The 21,141-nt window shown below is 43.0% G+C and overlaps 1 protein-coding gene across 1 annotated transcript in view; it reads left to right on the top strand.

The window, feature by feature from the left end:
* The first annotated feature begins 2,501 nt into the window (after window positions 1-2,501).
* The window catches only part of gch1 (GTP cyclohydrolase 1), a 66,279-nt gene continuing 47,639 nt past the window's right edge, over window positions 2,502-21,141 (top strand). Inside the window, exon 1 of the mRNA XM_078562642.1 lies at window positions 2,502-2,941. Within this exon, the coding sequence (XP_078418768.1) occupies window positions 2,596-2,941 (346 nt within the window). The 5' untranslated portion in view covers window positions 2,502-2,595. The remainder of the gene's footprint in view (window positions 2,942-21,141) is intronic.

Genomic DNA, 21,141 nt, shown 5'->3' with positions numbered 1-21,141 from the left:
ACAGATTTCCTTCCCTGGAGGACATTAGTGAACCAGAAGGGTTTTTACAACAATCGACAATGGTTCCATGGTCATGATTAGACTTTTAATTCCAGATTTTTGTTGAATTCAAATTCCTCCATCCGGGTCCCCAGAGTATTACCTTGGTTCTCTGGATTACTAGTCCAGTTGTGACAATATCACTAGGCCATCGCTGGAAACGGGCTAACTGACTGTGACTGGGCTGGCTGTAAATGGGCTAAATGACTGTGACTGGGCTGGCTGTAAATGGGCTAACTGATTATGACTGGGCTGGCTGTAAATGGGCTAAATGACTGTGACTGGGCTGGCTGTAAATGGGCTAACTGACTAGACTGGCTGTAAATGGGCTAACTGACTGTGACTGGGCTGGCTGTAAATGGGCTAACTGACTGTGACTGTACTGGTTGTAAATGGGCTAACTGACTAGACTGGCTGTAAATGGGCTAACTGACTGTGACTGGACTGGTTGTAAATGGGCTAACTAACTGTGACTGGACTGGCTGTAAATGGGCTAACTGACTAGACTGGCTGTAAATGGGCTAACTGACTGTGACTGGACTGGTTGTAAATGGGCTAACTGACTGTGACTGGACTGGTTGTAAATGGGCTAACTGACTGTGACTGGACTGGTTGTAAATGGGCTAACTGACTAGACTGGCTGTAAATGGGCTAACTGACTGTGACTGGACTGGTTGTAAATGGGCTAACTGACTGTGACTGGACTGGCTGTAAATGGGCTAACTGACTGTGACTGGGCTGGCTGTAAATGGGCTAAGTGACTGTGACTGGACTGGCTGTAAATGGGCTAAGTGACTGTGACTGGACTGGCTGTAAATGGGCTAAGTGACTGTGACTGGGCTGGCTGTAAATGGGCTAAGTGACTGTGACTGGACTGGCTGTAAATGGGCTAAGTGACTGTGACTGGACTGGCTGTAAATGGGCTAAGTGACTGTGACTGGGCTGGCTGTAAATGGGCTAAGTGACTGTGACTGGACTGGCTGTAAATGGGCTAAGTGACTGTGACTGGACTGGCTGTAAATGGGCTAAGTGACTGTGACTGGACTGGCTGTAAATGGGCTAAGTGACTGTGACTGGACTGGCTGTAAATGGGCTAAGTGACTGTGACTGGACTGGCTGTAAATGGGCTAAGTGACTGTGACTGGACTGGCTGTAAATGGGCTAAGTGACTGTGACTGGACTGGCTGTAAATGGGCTAAGTGAATGTGACTGGACTGGCTGTAAATGGGCTAAGTGACTGTGACTGGACTGGCTGTAAATGGGCTAAGTGACTGTGACTGGGCTGGCTGTAAATGGGCTAAGTGACTGTGACTGGACTGGCTGTAAATGGGCTAAGTGACTGTGACTGGACTGGCTGTAAATGGGCTAAGTGACTGTGACTGGACTGGCTGTAAATGGGCTAAGTGACTGTGACTGGACTGGCTGTAAATGGGCTAAGTGACTGTGACTGGACTGGCTGTAAATGGGCTAAGTGACTGTGACTGGACTGGCTGTAAATGGGCTAAGTGACTGTGACTGGGCTGGCTGTAAATGGGCTAAGTGACTGTGACTGGACTGGCTGTAAATGGGCTAAGTGACTGTGACTGGACTGGCTGTAAATGGGCTAAGTGACTGTGACTGGACTGGCTGTAAATGGGCTAAGTGACTGTGACTGGACTGGCTGTAAATGGGCTAACTGACTGTGACTGGACTGGCTGTAAATGGGCTAAGTGACTGTGACTGGACTGGCTGTAAATGGGCTAAGTGACTGTGACTGGGCTGGCTGTAAATGGGCTAAGTGACTGTGACTGGACTGGCTGTAAATGGGCTAAGTGACTGTGACTGGACTGGCTGTAAATGGGCTAAGTGACTGTGACTGGACTGGCTGTAAATGGGCTAAGTGACTGTGACTGGACTGGCTGTAAATGGGCTAACTGACTGTGACTGGACTGGCTGTAAATGGGCTAAGTGACTGTGACTGGACTGGCTGTAAATGGGCTAAGTGACTGTGACTGGACTGGCTGTAAATGGGCTAAGTGACTGTGACTGGACTGGCTGTAAATGGGCTAAGTGACTGTGACTGGACTGGCTGTAAATGGGCTAAGTGACTGTGACTGGACTGGCTGTAAATGGGCTAAGTGACTGTGACTGGACTGGCTGTAAATGGGCTAAGTGACTGTGACTGGACTGGCTGTAAATGGGCTAACTGACTGTGACTGGACTGGCTGTAAATGGGCTAAGTGACTGTGACTGGGCTGGCTGTAAATGGGCTAAGTGACTGTGACTGGACTGGCTGTAAATGGGCTAACTGACTGTGACTGGACTGGCTGCCCTGTTTTCGGACACTTGAGGCTGATCTCAGATAATTCTCAATGAATGTGAATGACGCAGCCATTGCGTGAAGATCTCGGCAGCCAATGGCAGAGCGCCAGTGCAGACTTCCTCCTATTAAAGGAGCCGGAAACATGATTGTGTTTGAGTGAGCGGCTCCCTGTTGTCCCGCACATTCACAAACCCCTCCTGCCCCCCGTGCCAGGCGTACCCGTGCCTTCTCGCTCCTGTTCCGCACGTACGTCCATGGATTGCGGAAAGCCTTTAGCTAAAGGGGGCAAGGCCATGGGGCTGAGCAGCGGCACCACTTCCGGCAAAGTGCCCATGCCTGGTGCCAGCGGCTGGGTGAATGGGCACTCGGAGCCAGCAGAGTGGCGGCAGCAGGAGCAGAGAGCGGCGACTCAGTGGCTGGAAGAGCGGACCCGCAGCGTCGAGGACAACCAGCTGAGTTTGCCGGGTCTGGAAGCCGCCTATTCGGCTATTCTGAAGGGGCTTGGCGAGGATCCTGAGCGGCAAGGGCTCCTCAAGACACCGTGGAGAGCCGCCACGGCCATGCAGTTCTTCACCAAGGGCTACCAGGAGAAGATTGCAGGTAGTGTCGGCTGGCGAGGAAGTGGGGTGTTCACTCCCGCTTCTATAACCTAAAAAAAAACTCTTCCACCTCTCGCTCTCTGATTAACAACTTAAAATATTTCAGAAGTTTCCTGACCGCTGTTATAATATAAACATTTGATCGATTAGAAGATTGTCGTTTAGTTGTCAGAGATAGTTGTTTGGAGGTGGTATCTCTGCTTTCGAAGTACGCATTCTAACTCGTCGGAGATAGGAAGCAACTCATATGTTTTGGTCTTTTGGTTTCTCTCTTACCAAAGGACTTAAAGACTAATCAGCGGCGGCTCAACAAAATATTTCCTGTTTGACAGTCATGTAGAAATATTGTGTTCATTCTCCCTTCGCCTAACCTTACCACCACCCCTGGCTAAGTGGGCGAGGAATCATGGCTTTAACCAGAAGTTAGAAGACCCAGTGTTAAACCTGTTCAATGTTTGACCTGGGGGTCGGTGGGGAAGTTCTCCTTTACAGCTTAACTAAAACGCGAATAGGTTTCTATTCTACAGTTCCCTGCGTACCATCCTGATATTGAGAAACCAATAAACTGAACTGCCATGATAAATGACTTTTAAAAACTTTGTGTCTGAGAATATGCCAGTAATCCGATGTCCCTAAACCGCACACATTGCCAAGCCTTTTGAATAAAGTCATTGCTATTAAAAGGCACCCAATACTGTATTGTAACGGCTGCTCAGCTTCGTTTGTTCGTTGCATCTTGTTTGAGCATCTAATAATTTGCTAAATGCAGGTAACTGTGTGACGACAAATCTGCTAATCTTTGATTACTCTGCAAATTCCTTTTTATTACAAGGGAGGAAGGAAATTCGGCTTTGTGAAAAATGAGACCATGTACAGTGTATGCTTTTGTGATCCCTTTAGCTGTATGTGTAAGCAGCTTTGTACTCCACTGGCGCGATGCACTTTACAGCAATGGCCAGATACACACACTTAAATCGACCTGTACCTTCAGTAATACTTGATATAGTTTTGAGGACATAAGTTTTTAGATCGCATTTTATTTTAATTTATGATTCAATTGGTCGTATATGCCATGGCCCCATATAAGTAAGGCGTTCTTACATGGTTTAACACTGATGAAAGGAGATTTCTAATTGCAAGCAAACCCTTAATTCACTTCACCCAATGTAATTGTGCTTGTATGCCTAGGATGACTCATCAAAACTAACCTTTATGTTGTAATATACTAATCACACCTGTAACTTCAAAACCCTATTGATTTATTCTTGCAATTTTTTCCGGGAGCGCTGTGGTACTATGAGATAACACTGCTTTCAAAAAGTGGAATAAGGTTGATTGCAGGAATTATACTGGTTTATTGATCGAGTTCTAGGACCCACCTTCTCCCAGATTTTTATTAACATCTAACCAAGCTAACCTGAATGTGATGTTTTAATCAGGGCTGGTTATATATGTATTACATTTTCTCTCTGTATATTTGTGAACCATTTTCAGAGCAAATATTTAACTAAAAGATTTTGTTAACTTAGTACTCCTAATCTTCGGGTGAGCTGATAAGCCTGCGGGCCTTGTTTATTTGCTTATCATTTGTCTGAGGCGTACGTGATGTGTCAAGTAGAAATTTGAACTTATAATTTTAGGCCCCTCCATCCATTATGTTTTGTTCTAGGATGAACACATCTCAAGCTTGACTCTCAAAATTCTTGAGCCACTTAGCAAGAAAGAGTAGCTGAGGTAGTTTCAACTGCCATTCTTGTGGTTTTTCTGTTTCTGGGGCTGTGGAGGTGTTGAGCAGGCAGTGGGGTTGAGAACCCCAAAATTTTGTGGAGCAGGCTTTCCTGCACCTTTTTTAATTCTGCCACGGCATTAACATCCCACTTCTTGATTTCCCAGCCAATCAGAGTGGGGCATGATGACAACCTACACCAAAATATTTAAATATTTAACCCCTACAGGGGCTAGAATGACCCCATCAACAAAAATAAAGCAAATATAATGACAGAGGCACAATGTGGGAAAGCTGCCCACACTCCCCATCCTGCTGCTCCCCCCATCCCCCCTCCCTGGCACCTCATCGGGTCTGGAAAGAGGAGCAGCATTCCAAGTGTCTGACTTTCTCAGTGTTCTGCACAGCTCTCCTCAGACCAACACACCTTGCAGCTCCGCTTGTTCCTCTCTCTCTCTCTCTCTCCAGGCAACGCCTCACATCCTCATCCGAACTGCCAACACTGACAGTCGCCCTCATCCCATCGCCATCTCATAACCATCCCTCACAGCTCCCTCCTCAAATGTTGTCATTCCATCATCTCCACACAATCCATTTCTCTCACTCATAATTCCGGCTTTTCTCCTGGCAGGGCAAGACAGCACGGGACACCAGGGAGAGACAGAGAATCGGTGGGGGGGGGGTGGTGTTGAGCCTCCAGTAATTGCCACCCTAACTGCCATAGTGGAAAAGGCAGGAGATTGCAGAGTTGTAGAGTATCTGGAGATTAGCAATGGAAAATAGGGATCTCCCAGATACCTGTTGACAGAATTGGGTATCACACCGCTGCGTGGCACAGGGCAATTACGTGTGTTGACTTGCTATCACCACTAACTGAAATATGAGCATCTGCATAATGATGACTTTGAACCCTTTCCCCTTGTCAGTTCTAATTCATGTCTTTCATCTCCCAAAGGTCCTTCAACTGTGACCAAGGAGCCTGAGGATTCCTCTGGAGTCTGATGGAACAATGTCACATGGCTCATGGGTACCGTGTTCCAGATCACACATGCGCACCTTGGTAGGCAGTTAGCTAGGGTGCCAGTGGTGAGTCACACATCACAAGTGAGCAGATGTTGAAGACAGGGACAGCAGTGGAGAGTCCCTATTGGAGAGCACAGGATCCTCCCAGCCCTGTTGAACTGAAAGCATATGCTGAGCTTTGGAGACTCAGAGAACTATTCTGAAGCAGGACTGGAAAATACGAGAGGTTCTGTCAGCGTTGCACAACATTAGAGAGAGATTGGAGGAGTCTTCCTGAGTGCCATGAAATCTCAGGTCCTTGAGCTGATATCCACCTACGTGGAGCATCACATGTGACAGGCAACCAACTGTATGCTGGCCTTCAACAATGACCTGCACACTCATTTGCCAGTTTGAACAGGAGGGAGGAAAGCCTCATCTTGACCATTCAGCACCTCATTAATGTTCAGAAAAGTGCAGTCCAACTGTTAGCTAGCTGCAAAGTACAGGTGTGCCATGAGAAGGGAGGTGGAAGTAGGGAGCATGGAAGTGGGAATTCTGCTCAAGATGCTCCCAGTTCTTGCTCTTATCGCCCCTCTTTCCTTGCCACCCCCTCTGCACCCTCCACCAAATCTCTCAGTCAGAGGCCTGCATGCTGCCTCCTCTCTCAATGGCTTGAGTCTGCCCCTTCACAGGTGCAGGTGGGTTACTCACAGACCTCAAAACCCAAAGGCAAATGAGCAGCCTGCATCTAATCCTCTAACTATGCTAATGGCACCTCATTGAATGCCTTTTGGAAATCCAAGTATACTACACCTACTGATTTCCCCTTTATCTACCCTAGTAGTTATATCCTCAAAATGCTCTAATAAATTTGTGGGATTTTTCTTTTGTAAAACCATTTTTGAGTTTGTCTGATCATACCATGATTTTCGAAGTGTTTGCTGTACTTGCATGCTGACTTTCTGTCACTTGCATGAACGAACCCAAATATCTGAGCATTAATATTTGCAAGTTTTCTAAGTGCATTGCTAAAGACTTGCTTCATAACAGTTTTCAGCATTTTCCTGGCAACTGATGTCAGGCTAACTGGCATGTAGTTCCCTGTTTTCTCTCTTTCTGTTTTCTTGAATGGGTGTTATATTTGCTAACTGCCAGTCCACAAGCAAAGGTATCAATGAGATGAAGGGATTATTGATGGTAGCAATTTCGCACACACAGTATATCTGAACCGTATCTGTATGGCTCCATTGTGGGCAACTAGCTACAGAGACTCTGGCCATAATAGGCCTCCCCTTATCTGCTGCTTCCGCTACTCGTCCTCTTCCTCTTCTGAGGGTGCAGAGAAGTCATCGCCTTCCTGCTATTTCCCCCGTCCTGTCTGCTACACTAGGCTGCCATTCTAGACACTCTTGCTGGTGCATACCAAAGGGCACTCCCGGATCATGGCTGTTCTGATTGTAACTTCAACTCCACATTCCCTTATACCCCCGATAACCTTTCATCTCTGTTGGATCCAGTGCCTTTGGCTTGTTGGGTCTAAAGGATCCAGGTTGCACACTTGTTTCGGGGTGACCTAGTTGGCACAGAGACAGAGAACATCAGATCATTGTTAGAATAAACACATGCTGTTTATTTACAAACTAAACTCAGCAGCAGCTCATAACTTAAAACTTTGTCTTCATTTATCAGTGTCTAACTCAAGACTCTCTCACACAGTGTGCTACTCTGCTATTGAGTATTAATATCATGTAACTTTACAATACAATACTTGTCTTAAAGGTATGTTACATATCAGATTACTACAACCTCCTTGCTCATCAAGAATCTACCTCGGTCTTAAAAAACATTCAAAAACTCTGCTCCCACTACCTTTTGAGGAAGAGAATTCCAAAGATTCACAATCCTCTGAGAGATCAAGTTTCTCTTCATCTCTGCCTTAAGTGGGCAACCCCTTATTTTTAAACAATGACCCTAGACCTAGATTCTCCCACAAGAGGAAACATCCTCACCACATCCACCCTGTCAAGACCCCTCAGGATCTTATGTGTTTCAATCAAGTCACCTCTTGCCCTTCTAAACTCCAGTGGATATAAGCCTAGCCTGTCCAATCTTTCCTCGGAAGACAACCTGCCCATTCCAGGTATTAGTCTAGTAGACCTCTGAACTGCTTCCAATGCATTTACATCCTTCCTTAAACAAGGAGACCATTACTATACATAGTACTCCAGATGTGGCCTCACCAATGCCCTGTATATCTGAAGCATAACCTGTCTACTTTTGTATTCAATTCCCCTCACAATAAACGATAACATTCTGTTAGCTTTCTTAATTACTGGATATTTGCATGTACACAAGAGCTTAATGAAATCCTAGCAGTATATTTGTCCTGATTATGTCCTGCAGCTCTTTATAATGCAAAACTGTTAAGATAACCCTTAGCCTGCTAGAATAAAGAAATATATCTGTTTATTACAAATGCAGTCACCTTTACTGCCTTGCCATTGTGTCAAAGGTATATGCATCTATTTCTTTTGGCACTGTCCAATACACCACCACTTCTGTTAGATAATTGTGCCAAAGCCAGAACAAACTTCATGCATTCTTGAATTTGCTCCTGTAATTTGAAACAACTCCTCCTCCTATGAGTCATTCTATGAATAACGTTTGCTTTCACAATCACTTTCATTCAAGAGTTTCAAGATGAGTAGGAAGTGATACTTTTATTTACGAGAAATGTTTTGCAATGTATGTCTCTGAACTTTTACATTGGAGTTATTAGACCAAAACAGACCAGGACCCATCTAGTTCACCTTCTACCACCCTGGTAGTCTCATGATAGAATGATTTTGGAGTCATCTGGAGATTCCTTTCACATTCATATCATACTGTAGTTGTCGATGTATAAGTCGATCTTGAAGCCTCAAATCCCTTCAAAAATGGGCGTTTACTTATATGCTAAGTATAAAAGTGAACTGCTGGCATGGGTGTGTGTGATTTCTTTCTTTTTCATTTACCACACGGGAGTCTGCTTTCTGTGGGTATGTCGTAAACTCCAATGCATCTTCACAAACAGCCCTTGTTGCCTGCTCAAATCCTTGCACCCAGTTCTAAGGTACCTGCGAGTAAAACATGCATTTGTGTGATGAAAAATTGAGGCTGACTACTAGTGCAAATGTAGCATGCCATGGCTGTAAAGGTGAATTGACTTATACACCGAGTATATGCAAAAACATGATTTTTGGGACCAAAAACATGAAATCATGCTGTGATCCAAAGTAACTCCCATACATACTCGTGTAAAAAACAACCCCATGATTTTTGGCCTAAAGATAATTTTTCATAAACCTCATGTAAAAGTCGATCCTAGTCTTTCAGGAATCAAAGCCCAAAAATTTCAGAATCAAAGTGTCATCCTGGAGATAATGATTGGATTTAATTTTAAATGTATAAATATTAATGAAGATGAGTACCAGTAAGTAAATGCGCAATACATTTCTGGTTTGTTTCATTTTTATTTATTCAAATCATTAAAGTGATCAGATTATCATAATATGACACTTTTTTTTTACCTTATTCCATTGAGACAGTTTCTTTGCCACAAATCAAACATGCATGTTAACCCGTTGAAAACATTACCCATGTAAAAGTTGATCCCATGAAATTTTGGTCTAAAATTCAACTTTTACGCAAGTATATATGGTAGTTGATTTTCCATGACACTGTACATAGGAATTAAGCCAAAGACCACTTAAGTCAAGTGGGTTTAAAGGTTGGGAAATAATCATGGTAGGGCCGAGGAAAGAAGATAAAACAGGTCAAAGGGGAAAGGCATTGTGGAGTTCGAAATCAGAAGAGTATCTGTAAAGCAGGATTCAGGATTTTTAAAAACAAAATACATGTTCACTGCATATTGTAGTGAGCCTAAACATTGGTTTCAATGTGCTCGTGTATTGTGAAATAAAATTCAGCCCAATTAATTTGTTTATGGGTTCTAATCGATGAAGCAAAGGATTAGAATTGGGCATATAACAATGATGCATTACAGCAACATTTAGCAAGCGTACATTTCACAGACATAGGAATGTAATAATTGACACTTTATGTTCTATTTTACACAATTTGTGGACTGCATGTTCTGCAGATTGAAAGCAATGTAATAATTAAAGCATCCACTTCAGTTGTGTCTCTAACTCTCAAAGTGCACAAGAGTGTGTGCTGAGGGAAGGGTGTGTTGGATTTTGGTTACACCTCAGCAGGTTTGATGAAGTCTTCATTGTCTTTAGTAGGTTAACTGTCAGTCTTTATTAACTACTAGAACTACTTAAAAATGCACAGTAAAGGGTACAAGCTGGAGCTGTCTCCATGCTTAGGTCTTCACGTGGCTCTGTTCAACACCACACTGACCCCTCGGTGCAGGTCATGTGTTCTCTTACATCACTGTGTGGGCGGTACTATACTCAGTCCCACTTCAACCCTATATGTACTGGTCCCTTATACTACACTTCCTACCAAGTCTTTATCCAATGTATTTAGTATTATACTTGTTTACTTCATGTCTTACATTGTTATTACTACATTATCAGTATTACCGCACACTATTACAACATTATCACTACCCTACCCCCCCCCCCCACCCCCTTCAAGTCCTTAAATTCCTAGGTTCAGGCGGCTTTGAGACCTTATAACCCTTCCACAACATGTTTGCACTACTTTTGGAGGCTCTGTCATTGCTGGTTCTTGCTGTTGGTTTAGATGTTAAGCTGGCATCCGGGTACCTTTTTCATCCTTTTCTTCCATTCCTTCATGTTGAACCGCACTTGGTTGGTTCGGTGGTTGCTACTCTAACTCGTTTCTTGCGGGGTGGATGAACATTGTTCTCATCTCCTTGTTGCATCCTTTGCTTTTTCCTGTCATCATGCGGGTCATCTCAATGTCTTCTGTGGCTGAGAAAGTGCATTCCCACGACGAGAATGAGGTTTAGTGATATGCCCACCTCTGCGTTTCCCTGTTGGCAATGGACGACTGCCATCTGGTTCCAACAATTCTTTAGGCTTTGGCATGCCGGCTGGAGTTGCACCTTAAATGCAGTGGTTGCAGAGTTGACCTGCCGTACCATCGTTGGAGCCGGAGCTTCAGGCTTAACGGACGGCTGGACGCTCTCTTACATCATCCGCTCGAGGCATCGTGGTTACCTCCTGGGTGGTTAGCTGATCTGACCATCGAAGGTTTTCTGGCACTTGGAACGAGAATGGACAAACCCGCTCCACAAAGCAAGAAGACAATTCAGAGCTGAAGTCCCAGTCTGGACACATTTGTGCCGCCTTTGAGGAGACCCAAGGCTATGCGGGCATCCCTGCTAAGGAGAGAGAGGCTGGTTATAGATGACGTACATCAGTTCGAAGATTTGTTTGCCACCATACCTTAGTAGTTTCGGGATCATACCAATGACTGGAAGTCTGATTCCTCCAGGCCCATAGAGTGGTGTGTCTGTCGTTCAGAGCCAGAGGTCTTTCAACCATGGTTCTTTGTCTGACAGGGTTGTTATGCTTGCTCCTGTGTCTAATGGCCATTGCCAGAAACGTCGACACATGTTCCATAATGAGAAACCAAGAGCTTTGACCTGACCCACGAAGCATGGCTATACGTCTTCGGGGATTGCAGTCTCGACCTCGTTGATAATCTTTGGGCCTTTTGTGCATTTGAGTTTTTGCCATGCACAGTTTGCCATAGTGTTTGATCCTGCTGGATTGAAAGCATTGGGTTGAAGTCGCAGGATATTGATTTCACCTGTGGGGATGCTTCGTTCCACAGCATTGGCATGGTCACTTTGCTAGCCAGTTTGGATATTGCTTTCCCTGGCCTAGAGTGTCCCTGTGTCTTTGTTGCTTAACTAGCTGGACTGTGGGTTGGCCTCTGCACCATGATTTATTCTCCCTCCTTAAAATGGTCCTCTGCTGCTCTGAGTTCTGACCATAACATTATCTGGATTGCCTTTTCCAGAGTTAGATCTTCCTTTGATTGTAGGAGGTCAGAGGGTGCATCATCCACTGCTCCTACCACTATTCTGTCACTGAGTTTCAATTTTAAATCTCAGTACTCGCTACCTTTTGCCATCCTGTACAGATCTTTGAGTCAACAGGTTCTCCTGGCCGTTGGACTCTCTTGTTGGAATTGGCTCTTTCGAGTATTTCATTGCTTCTTAAAATATATATCGAATTATTTTTAGTACCTCTTTGAATTTTGCGGATGACTCATTAATTCCCTGTCTTGAAATAATGTCATCTGCAACCAGGCCTACTGAGTGAAGGAGTGTTCACCTGCTCTACTGACTTTTTTTTATTTAAACCTGAAACGATGCTGTATTTTAATCTTTCTTTTCCTCAAGTACCCAGCTTTGTGATTGATCTGCATCTTGGATTAGTCCAAACTGACCTGCAAGTGTGAAGTTCTAATTCATGTTCAAAATTTTAAAAGTGTATGTTCTGTTTTAAGCTGAATTTCAAGATGGTGTCACCATTCACTCAGAGACAGAGAGATTCCCTGCGCTTGCTGGTTTTGGCGGGCTCCGCCACAATATCAATGGCACTTAGCTTGAAATAAAATTTTAACAAAGGCTTTCTGGATTGGCTGCTTGAGATTTCTCTTGTTCAGCATTCTACTCTTTTGACCCTAGAGTCCATTAAATTTGAGCTTTTGCTTGTTTTTTACTGAGCTGAACCATTGCAATATTCCTGAAATATTCAGTTCTTTTTTTTTCCCGGATGAGCTTGGACTCTGATGTGTTCAGGCTCTGACTCAGGGATTGGGTTTCAGTGATGGGTTTCTTTCAAACTGCATTTCTGACACTGAATCACTTTAAAGATATCTCGGAATTTGCTGCAGCCTGGAATTTTAAAAGATTTATCTCGCTCTGCTGACTCTGCGCTCTGGAAGTCCAGGTTTAAATCACAAAGGAGCTGCAATGGAGTCTTCTGCTGCAGTAAGGAATTTTAAATCTCTGCCTTCAGCTTCCTAGCTTTTCTTTGGAGCTTCTTATTGATGATCTTTCCTCTGTACCTCTGCTTCTGGAGCTTCTTTTCAGGTCAAAATGCTTTGTTGTATTTTTCTCAATATCCCAACATTTCGGTTTGTCTCTGCATTTTAGCGAGGTTCTGGATTTTTAGTCCCTTTGCTGCTACTATGTTGTGTGGTGTTAGTTACATCTCAGTAGATTTGATGAAGTCTTTGTAGTCTTTAGCAAGTTATGTAAGTCTTTACTGTATATTTGTGAATAGTTCTAGTAGTTAAAGGGTACAAGCTGGAGCTATTTCCATGCTTAAGTCTGCATGTGGCTCTGTCCAACACCTCACTGACCCCTAGGTGCGGGTCATGTGTTCTCTTACATCACTGTGTGGGCAGTACTATACTCAATCCCACTTTAACCCTATATGTGGCAGACCCTTATACTACAGAGTACACCTATTCTATTCTGTTTTGCTATCCCATGCTCTTGGCTCACTCGCATCCGGTCTCACTTTCCCATCCTCTCGTTTTCCTGCCCAAGAGAGCAATAGCATATGTGAGAGAATCTATTATGACGGGGATTGTAGAATTATATCACAAAGGCTTCAATTTTCCAAATCTTTCTTTGCGTTCCCTGTATCAATAAAGAACAGGTTGTTGTCTATCTTCTGGGACACAAGACCACGGACTATCTGCTCCTGCAGCTGCATGTTCTCTAGAATTAACTCCATTTTGGGAACATTGTTTTGTTTGCTCCAATAATTCTTCTTCTTCTTCTTGAGCCATGGAGCTTAAAAGATACTTGAACAAGCCCAGTTGCTTACATACACCTGATTTGCAATTGACTTCTATTTTGATTGTGTACCAAACCATGCAACTGCACAGTCTCCATTTATGGTGATGTTAACTAACCGTTGGGGTACCCATGCCAAATGTAAGAAGCACCTGCATTCAGACAGTGTTGAAGGCAAACCAAAAGAGTGCTCACAACACACAGTAACCATTTTAGCTTTAATGCCTCACACATAAATATGAACTGATCAAAGAGAGTCAGCATGGATTTGTAAAGGACAAGTCATGTTTAATAAACATAGCTGATTTTTTTTGTAGGAGGTAACTAATGTGTTAGATAAAGGATTGTCTTTGGATGTTATTTATCCATACTTTCAGAAGGCATTGGATGCGATTCCACATGAGAGATGTAGAAGCAATGAAGTGATCTGGGTCGGGAATTGGTAAGGGTAATGGCTTTGCACTCAAATTGGCAGGACATGGCTGGTGGTGTTCCCAGGGACCCATGCTAGGGCTTTGAGTATAAGAGATTAAGGGTTGATCTTTAAGATGATTGAAGGAGTTGGTACGGTGGATAGAGAGAAACTATTTACTCTGGTAGGGGAGCCCAAGACAAAGGGGCATAAGGTATAACCTTAAAGTTAGAGTTAAGCCATAGATGCCATCCAGGGGTTGTATCAGAGAGCCCTACTTCACACAAAGGGTAGTGAAAATCTGAAGCTCTTCCCCCAGCTCCACCCCCCCACCCCAAAAAAGCTGTTGAGGCTAGAACAATTAAAATGATCAAAACTGTGATTTGTGAACTTTTTTGTTTGACAAGGGTATTGTGGGTTACGGAACCGAGACAGCGAGATGGAGCTGAATGGCTGCCTCCTGTTCCTATGAGTGTTTGGAAGCACACAAATACACTATCTGTCTGTCTCTCTCTGTGCTTTGGTCTCCATGCCCTTTCACTCTTCTTTCTTTGCTCTCCTGTTTTGTCACCTTTCACGTGTCCACTTTCTCACTTTTTAGTATTGAGATTTCTTGTTCTGCCATTAACATGCTTTTACATATGCTCACTCACCCACTGTCTGATTCCCTGTGTCTTTCTCTTATGGTCACTCTCTCTCTCTCTCTCTCTCTCTCTCTCTCTCAAGGGCATAGTTGCTTTCTTTTTCTTCGGTTGTGCCTGTTTCTCACTTTGGCATTCCCTCTCAGCGTGGACCCACTCTCTGCACACATGGACTTCCTATGCTCTCAAGTGTGCTGCACTCCATGCATCCTAGATTACAATAATGATTACATTTCAAGTTAATTGGCAGTAAAGTCGTGAAAGGCATTATATCAATGCAAGTCTTTACCCAGAAGAAAAAAAACAGTTCCGACCAGTACTGTTATTTCCCAGTTTTTACTGGTGTTCCATTTTAAGGTAATCAAGACCAGTTCAGACCAGTATTCCTATTTCCCACTTTTTGCTTTCTTTTCGTTCTAGTTTTCCCTCTAACACATATACTGAACCCTCCCTCTTGCATGCTCCCCAACCTGGCTTTCCTTGATGCAATACAGTTCCATAAATGTTAGTTGACTTGTGCAACCTTTCCCAAGTGAACATCAATTTGCAATCTTGCTGTCATCTCAAAACATAAGATAATTCAGCATATGCCTAGAATCCTCTTGGTGTTTACAGTTGGTACTCACTCTCTCAAACAGTTGAGCATGGGAGCCTCAGGTTGTTTTCTTCCATTTTAGTGTGAGTTTTCAGATTATGAGGTAAGTGTTCCATTGTGGTGGGTGAAAATGGCTTCTCCCCAAAGTCTTTGTTTCACCCAAGATGACCTTAGCAGTCTGACTATGACAAGTCACAGTATACAAGATGCAGCAGTGCAGAAAGGCGTTACTCCAAACATCCTCCTTTTCATAAAAAGAAAAAACACACATTGCATGTATTATCATTTGCAGTTGCAAGTTAGCCACATCTACGGCCTATAAAGAAAGTCATCATGGAGAACAGAAGACTGTTCATTTCAGTCTGTCTCACTTTTATCTATCTCTACACATGTATTGCACACACAATCTTTAGTGTTTAGGTTTCCTAATGGTACAGGTACATGTGCGGGTGGGTGTTGGTTGTTTGCCTGGTGTCTGCTGGTTCCTCGGGTGATGTTGCCTTTCTGGGGAATGTTGTTGTTGTCATGGCGAATGTTGCTGCTGATCCACTGTATTTGTTGGGGAGCAGCTGACCTCTGGGACTAATGGTAATTTTGTTCCCTGTACAGTTGGAAAAATCAAGTCCTTTTCATCAGCTGTTGCTGTGAAGAAGCAGTTTCTCCAGTTGCATGTATGTGTCTGTGGTTGTGACGATATATCTCGCCGTTCATTTTCACAGTGTACAACTGAGGTGATAATTGCTTTGCACAGGTTCCAAGTTGCCAAGTGGGCTGACTTTTGTTGAATGCATTGAACTTCAAAAGGACATAAACAAGTTGGTGGAGTGGGCAGATAGGTGGCAGATGAAGTTCAATGCAGAGAAGTGTGAGGTGATTCACTTTGGTAGGAAGAACATGGAGGGACAATATAAACTAAGGGGTACAACTCTAAAGGCTGTGCAGGTTCAGAGGGACCTGGGTGTACATGTGCATAAGTCATTAAAGGTGGCATGACTGGTACAGAGAACTGTTAGTAAAGCATGCAGTATCCTAGGCTTTGTTAATAGGGGCATAGAGTACAAGAACAAGGAGGTTATGCTAAACCTGTATAGAACACTAGTTTGAACTCAGCTGGAGTATTGTGTACAGTTCTGGGTGCCACACTTTAGGAAGGATGTAAGTGTATTGGAGAGAGTGCAGAAGAGGTTTACAAAATTGGTTCCAGGGATGAGAAACTTCAGTTATGAAGATAGATTGGAGCTGTTGGGACTTTTCTCCTTAGAGGTGAGAAGGCCAAGAGGAGATTTGCTAAAGGTGTTCAAAATCATGAGAGTGCTGGATAGAGTAGAAAGGGGGAAACTGTTCCTGCTTGTAAAAGGTCCGAGAATGAAAGGACACAGATTTAAAGTGATTTGCAAAAGAAGCAAATGCGATGGGAGAAAAACCTTTTCACACAGCAAGTGGTTCGGGTCTGGAATGCGCTGTCTGCAAGTGTGGCGGAGGCAGGTTCAATCGAGACATTTAAAACGGCATTAGATGCTTGTTTCTATTTAAATAATGTGCAGGGTTATGGGGAAAAGGCAGAAGAATGGCACTGAGTCATACATTTGGAGCGCGAGTATAAACACAATGGGCCGAATGGTCTCCTGCATTGTAACAATTCTGTGATTCTGAATGTTTGTGCTCTGCCTGGCTCTTTATCAAAGTTGAGTGTTCAAAGTGGGCCTTCAAAGCCTCCAAAATTTCATAAGACTAGCTTTTCTGCTCCTTAGTGAGGTCCGGGATGCAATATCTAGCACACTCTCCCCAGCACTGATAAGAGTTGCTACTTTATTTGTTCAGGTTTCTTGTTTAATTCTGCAATTTCCTAGCCCTGCCATTTAAGATGGAAAGAAATTCCATTTCATTCTCTCATCTGCCGCCTTCTCCATAGGAGCCAATACTGACACGCTGACTGGCCCAACAGTTAATGTCCTGCACAAATTTGCGGACTGAAGTTTTAATTATTCTTTGCTGTCTCTTCTGGTGGCTGGCTCTCTTCCAGCTATCAAAATCCACTTGATTTCAGTTGCCCACTTCTGACACCATGTTTCATGTGGGTAAAAATGGCTTCTCCTAAAGCCTTTGATTCACCCAAGATGACCTCAGCAGACACATGACTAAGGCAAGCCACAGTGTACTAGAGGCGGCAGTGCACAAAGACATAGCTCCAAGCAGTAAGCACTGTAATGTACATCTATCAAAATATTTGGACATCTCACAACTAGAGAGAAAATACAAAGTAGAAATTTATGTTTTGGAGTAAGAATGTTTAGCAGTTTAAGAAGATGTGTACCATTTTGTTTTCATCCAGTGCTACACAATGACGTATTTTGTTTAATATCCTTCATTCAGTTTTTCCTCACATCACAATCGTGTTGATAAGCTACTTTTGTTGCTTTGTTATATTAGTTTTTTCTATCACTGGGGCATACACGGAGATGTTTGCAGCAAACCAGACAGTTGCCATATCAACAGATTGTCTTTTTGTGATGCAATTCCTAAAAAAAAACTGGTAAAGTCAACTTTAATCTCAATTTCTTGAAAGGTATGCTGTCATCATGTTTGCTGTTTCATATCCACTGATGATTGAAATTTTACTCATGAAAAGGATATGTTGCCGAAATTGTCACATTATAAATTTCCAACAACATCTATAATTGTTTTGCTGACCATTGCTAAATACTATATTCTATAGTGACACATGATATGTCCTTTCACTGTTAGCTGTGAGAAAGATGTAAAAATAAATCTGCAGTCTCTACCCCTGAATAAAAGCTAAAATTTATCCCCATCCCCACCCCCTTTCTGATTTCCCCCACCCCCTTTTGTTTCCAATAATTTATATAGATTTTTCTTTTCCCACCTACTTCCATTATTTTTAAATGTATTTCCATCCATTGTTTTATCTCTACCTTTTAGCCTTTTTTGATTCCTTCACCCCACCCCACCCCAACTAGGGCTATCTGTACCTTGCTTGTCCTGCTTTCTACCCTTAATTAGCACATTCCTTAGATAATATCACCACCTTCAACACCTCCTTGTCCTTTTGTCTGTGACATTTTTTGGTTATCTCCACCTATCACTGGCCCTCTATCCAGCTCTACTTGTCCACCCCCCCTTAAACCAGCTTATATTTCACCTCTCTTCTATTTTTACTTAGTTCTGTTGAAGGGTCATTCGGACTCGAAACGTTAACTGTGTTCCTCTCCGCAGATGCTGCCAGACCTGCTGAGTTTTTCCAGGTATTTTTGTTTTTGTTTTGGATTTCCAGCATCTGCAGTTTTTTGCTTTTATCTAAAATTTATTTGGTCATCTAACCACTAACTGAAAGCGCAAGAAATATGTTCCTGTTAATTGCAACTGATTTGGATTTATAAAGAATCAAACAATTCTATATAATTAGCTCTGCCACTGAAGGTAAGTGGAGATAATGTTCATGCCCCTATTTGTTAGCCTGTTTGCCTGTAAACAATCTAGCACAAACTAATGGATGGATTTCAACGAAACTTGGAACACAAGAGTATGGTCCAAGTAAGAAGTGATTCATTTTTGGTGAAGATGCAGGTCTGGATCATGGGATTTTTTAAAGGATCCGTCAACATTGGGAGATAGGGCAAATTGCTGTCAGTTCTTTTTTTAGAATGTTGTTATCGCAACTGCTATGGTGGAATTTGTCACAGCTGTCAAAATATGAACAGAGTTTTCAGAGCAGGTTATTGGATGTGGATTGGCCTGAAATATCTCAGTAAGATAGAAGCACTTAATAAAAATATTTCTTTTTATCACCTTTTGTAGTTACAGAGCATTAACCAGGCAGGAAGAGCTACATAATTGTAATAGCGTTGAGTTAACAGAGCGTGGTGGAGGTACGCACTCTATTGAGTGCCCTCTTTACGTGTTGCTTTCTGTATTACTGTACTGTGTTGTTTCTATCCATAAAAAAGCATTCTCCCCAATCTTGGTTCTATCTGGAAATAAAAATACCAGTAAAAGTGCCGTTGAAGCTGCCTGATTGTCATAAAACCCAGATGCTTCACTAATATCCTCTGAGGAAGGAACTGCCCTTGCGTGATCTGTCCTATATATGACTCAGTTCGTCTTGTAGCAATTTTACAAAGTTTTGAGTTTTTGCTAAATTGAGACTTGCATTAATGTAAAATAAATGGGTATAAATATCATTGTGTCATTAGAATTAGGAATGTATATGCTGTTTTAAAAACTCCATTCGTTCCATGTGGTATCAAGAAACAGCTGAATGCACTGAATATGCAAAGGCTATGGGCCCTGATAACATTTCAGTAGTACTACTGAAAATGTGCCCCAAAAACTAGCCCCTCTCCTAGCCAAGCTGTTCCAGTACAGCTACAACACTGGTATCTGTCTGACAATATGGAAAAATGCCAAGGTATGTCCTGTCCACAAAATGCAGGACAAATCCAACCCAGCCAATTACCAGTCCATCTGTCTACTCTCAGTCACCAATGATGGAAGGTGTCATTGATAGTGCCATCAAGTGGATTGCACAGCAATAACATGCTCATTGACGCTAAGTTTGGGTTCTGCCAGGACCACTCAGTTCCTGACTTCATCACAGTGTTACGATCCCAGCTGGTGGTACAACGGACAAGCCTGATTCCAGGGTGGAACCTGACTTGATAGATCCAAACTTTTTGTTTAGATACGTGGAGAGTGGCTACTGAACAGAGTCAGCTAATAAACTTCTAACAAAAGAATTATAAAATTTATTTAACAAGAAAATATGAACTATATGACAATACTCCTTAAACCAATAGGTGACCTATGGTCAGACACACCACACTCTGAAGCCAAGTGACAGATGCCACCTCAACCAGATGCTTTGGATCTTTCCTCCACTCTCCCCAGATGCTTGTTATACCATGAGCCAACCAGTCTCGCTGAATTCCATCTTTCACACAGGGTTTCCAATCTCCACTCAAAGAACTCGCTTTGGAATCTTCTCCCAAACCGACACACACACTCTCAGACACTGTCTGCCAAGGTTCACCTGCAAGGTATTGAACTCTCCTTCTGATGTTCCTGTCCCCTGGGTCACCACATGCATTCAAGCTTTCTTCCATGCACTGTCTCTCACCGACTCAGTTGTCAACAGTACACCACTGCTTCACATGCCAATAGCAAAGAGTTACAGACCTTCAGTTGCCTCTTTGGACCTTCTAGCTTCTGACAAGCCTTTATCTCTTTAAGCTTGGAGCATTTTTCTGACCCTCAATCTTAACTTCACTTAACAGGACCTTTTTCCAGGCCCCTGTCCTTTTTATTAGAAGACCTGTTTGGGACTTTCTCCTGCTTCACTCACTTGGATTCTTGGGGGCTTTCTTCTTTAGCTTGCAACTGGCTATCTGAAGCTTCTAGGCTACTTCTGCTTGGCAACTGTCTTCAAAACAACTCAAAAACTGCAGTTTCTAGTTTCTATTGTGTGTGTCTGTGGGAGGGACCTGCCTCTTTGGACCCCTGTTGCTAGACAACAGCCCAGTTTTTCTACATTTGCTTAATTTCTCTGACAGTCATAACTCTCATTAGAAATGCAGGCACCTTTTAAAGTGAAACTGAAACTCAGCTAGACATTTTCTTGACACATAGGTACAAAAATACTAATCAAACTTAAACATTAAAGCTAAAACACATTCCTAACACCAACAAATACCAATATAACTTATTAGACCATCTCTATTTCCTAACAACAGCCTTGGTCCAAATATGCACAAAGAGCTGAACTCCAGAGGTGAGAGTGACTGCACTTGACATCAAGGCAGCATTTGACTGAGTGTGGCATCAAGGACCCTTAGCAAAACTGAGATCTATGGGAATTGGGAAAACCGTTCCACTGGTTGGAGTTATACCTAGTACAAAAGGAAGTCAGTTGTGGTTTTTGGAGGTCAATCATCTCAGCCCCAGGATATTGCTGCAAAGTTCCTCAGGGTAGTGTCCTAGGCCTAACCATCCTCATCAATGCTTCATCAATGA

This window comes from Cetorhinus maximus, chromosome 18, assembly GCF_964194155.1.
Source record: "Cetorhinus maximus chromosome 18, sCetMax3.hap1.1, whole genome shotgun sequence".
In the NCBI taxonomy this organism is placed as follows: domain Eukaryota; kingdom Metazoa; phylum Chordata; class Chondrichthyes; order Lamniformes; family Cetorhinidae; genus Cetorhinus; species Cetorhinus maximus.
The sequence above is the reverse complement of the archived record's forward strand: the minus strand, read 5'-3'. Positions and strand labels throughout refer to the sequence as shown.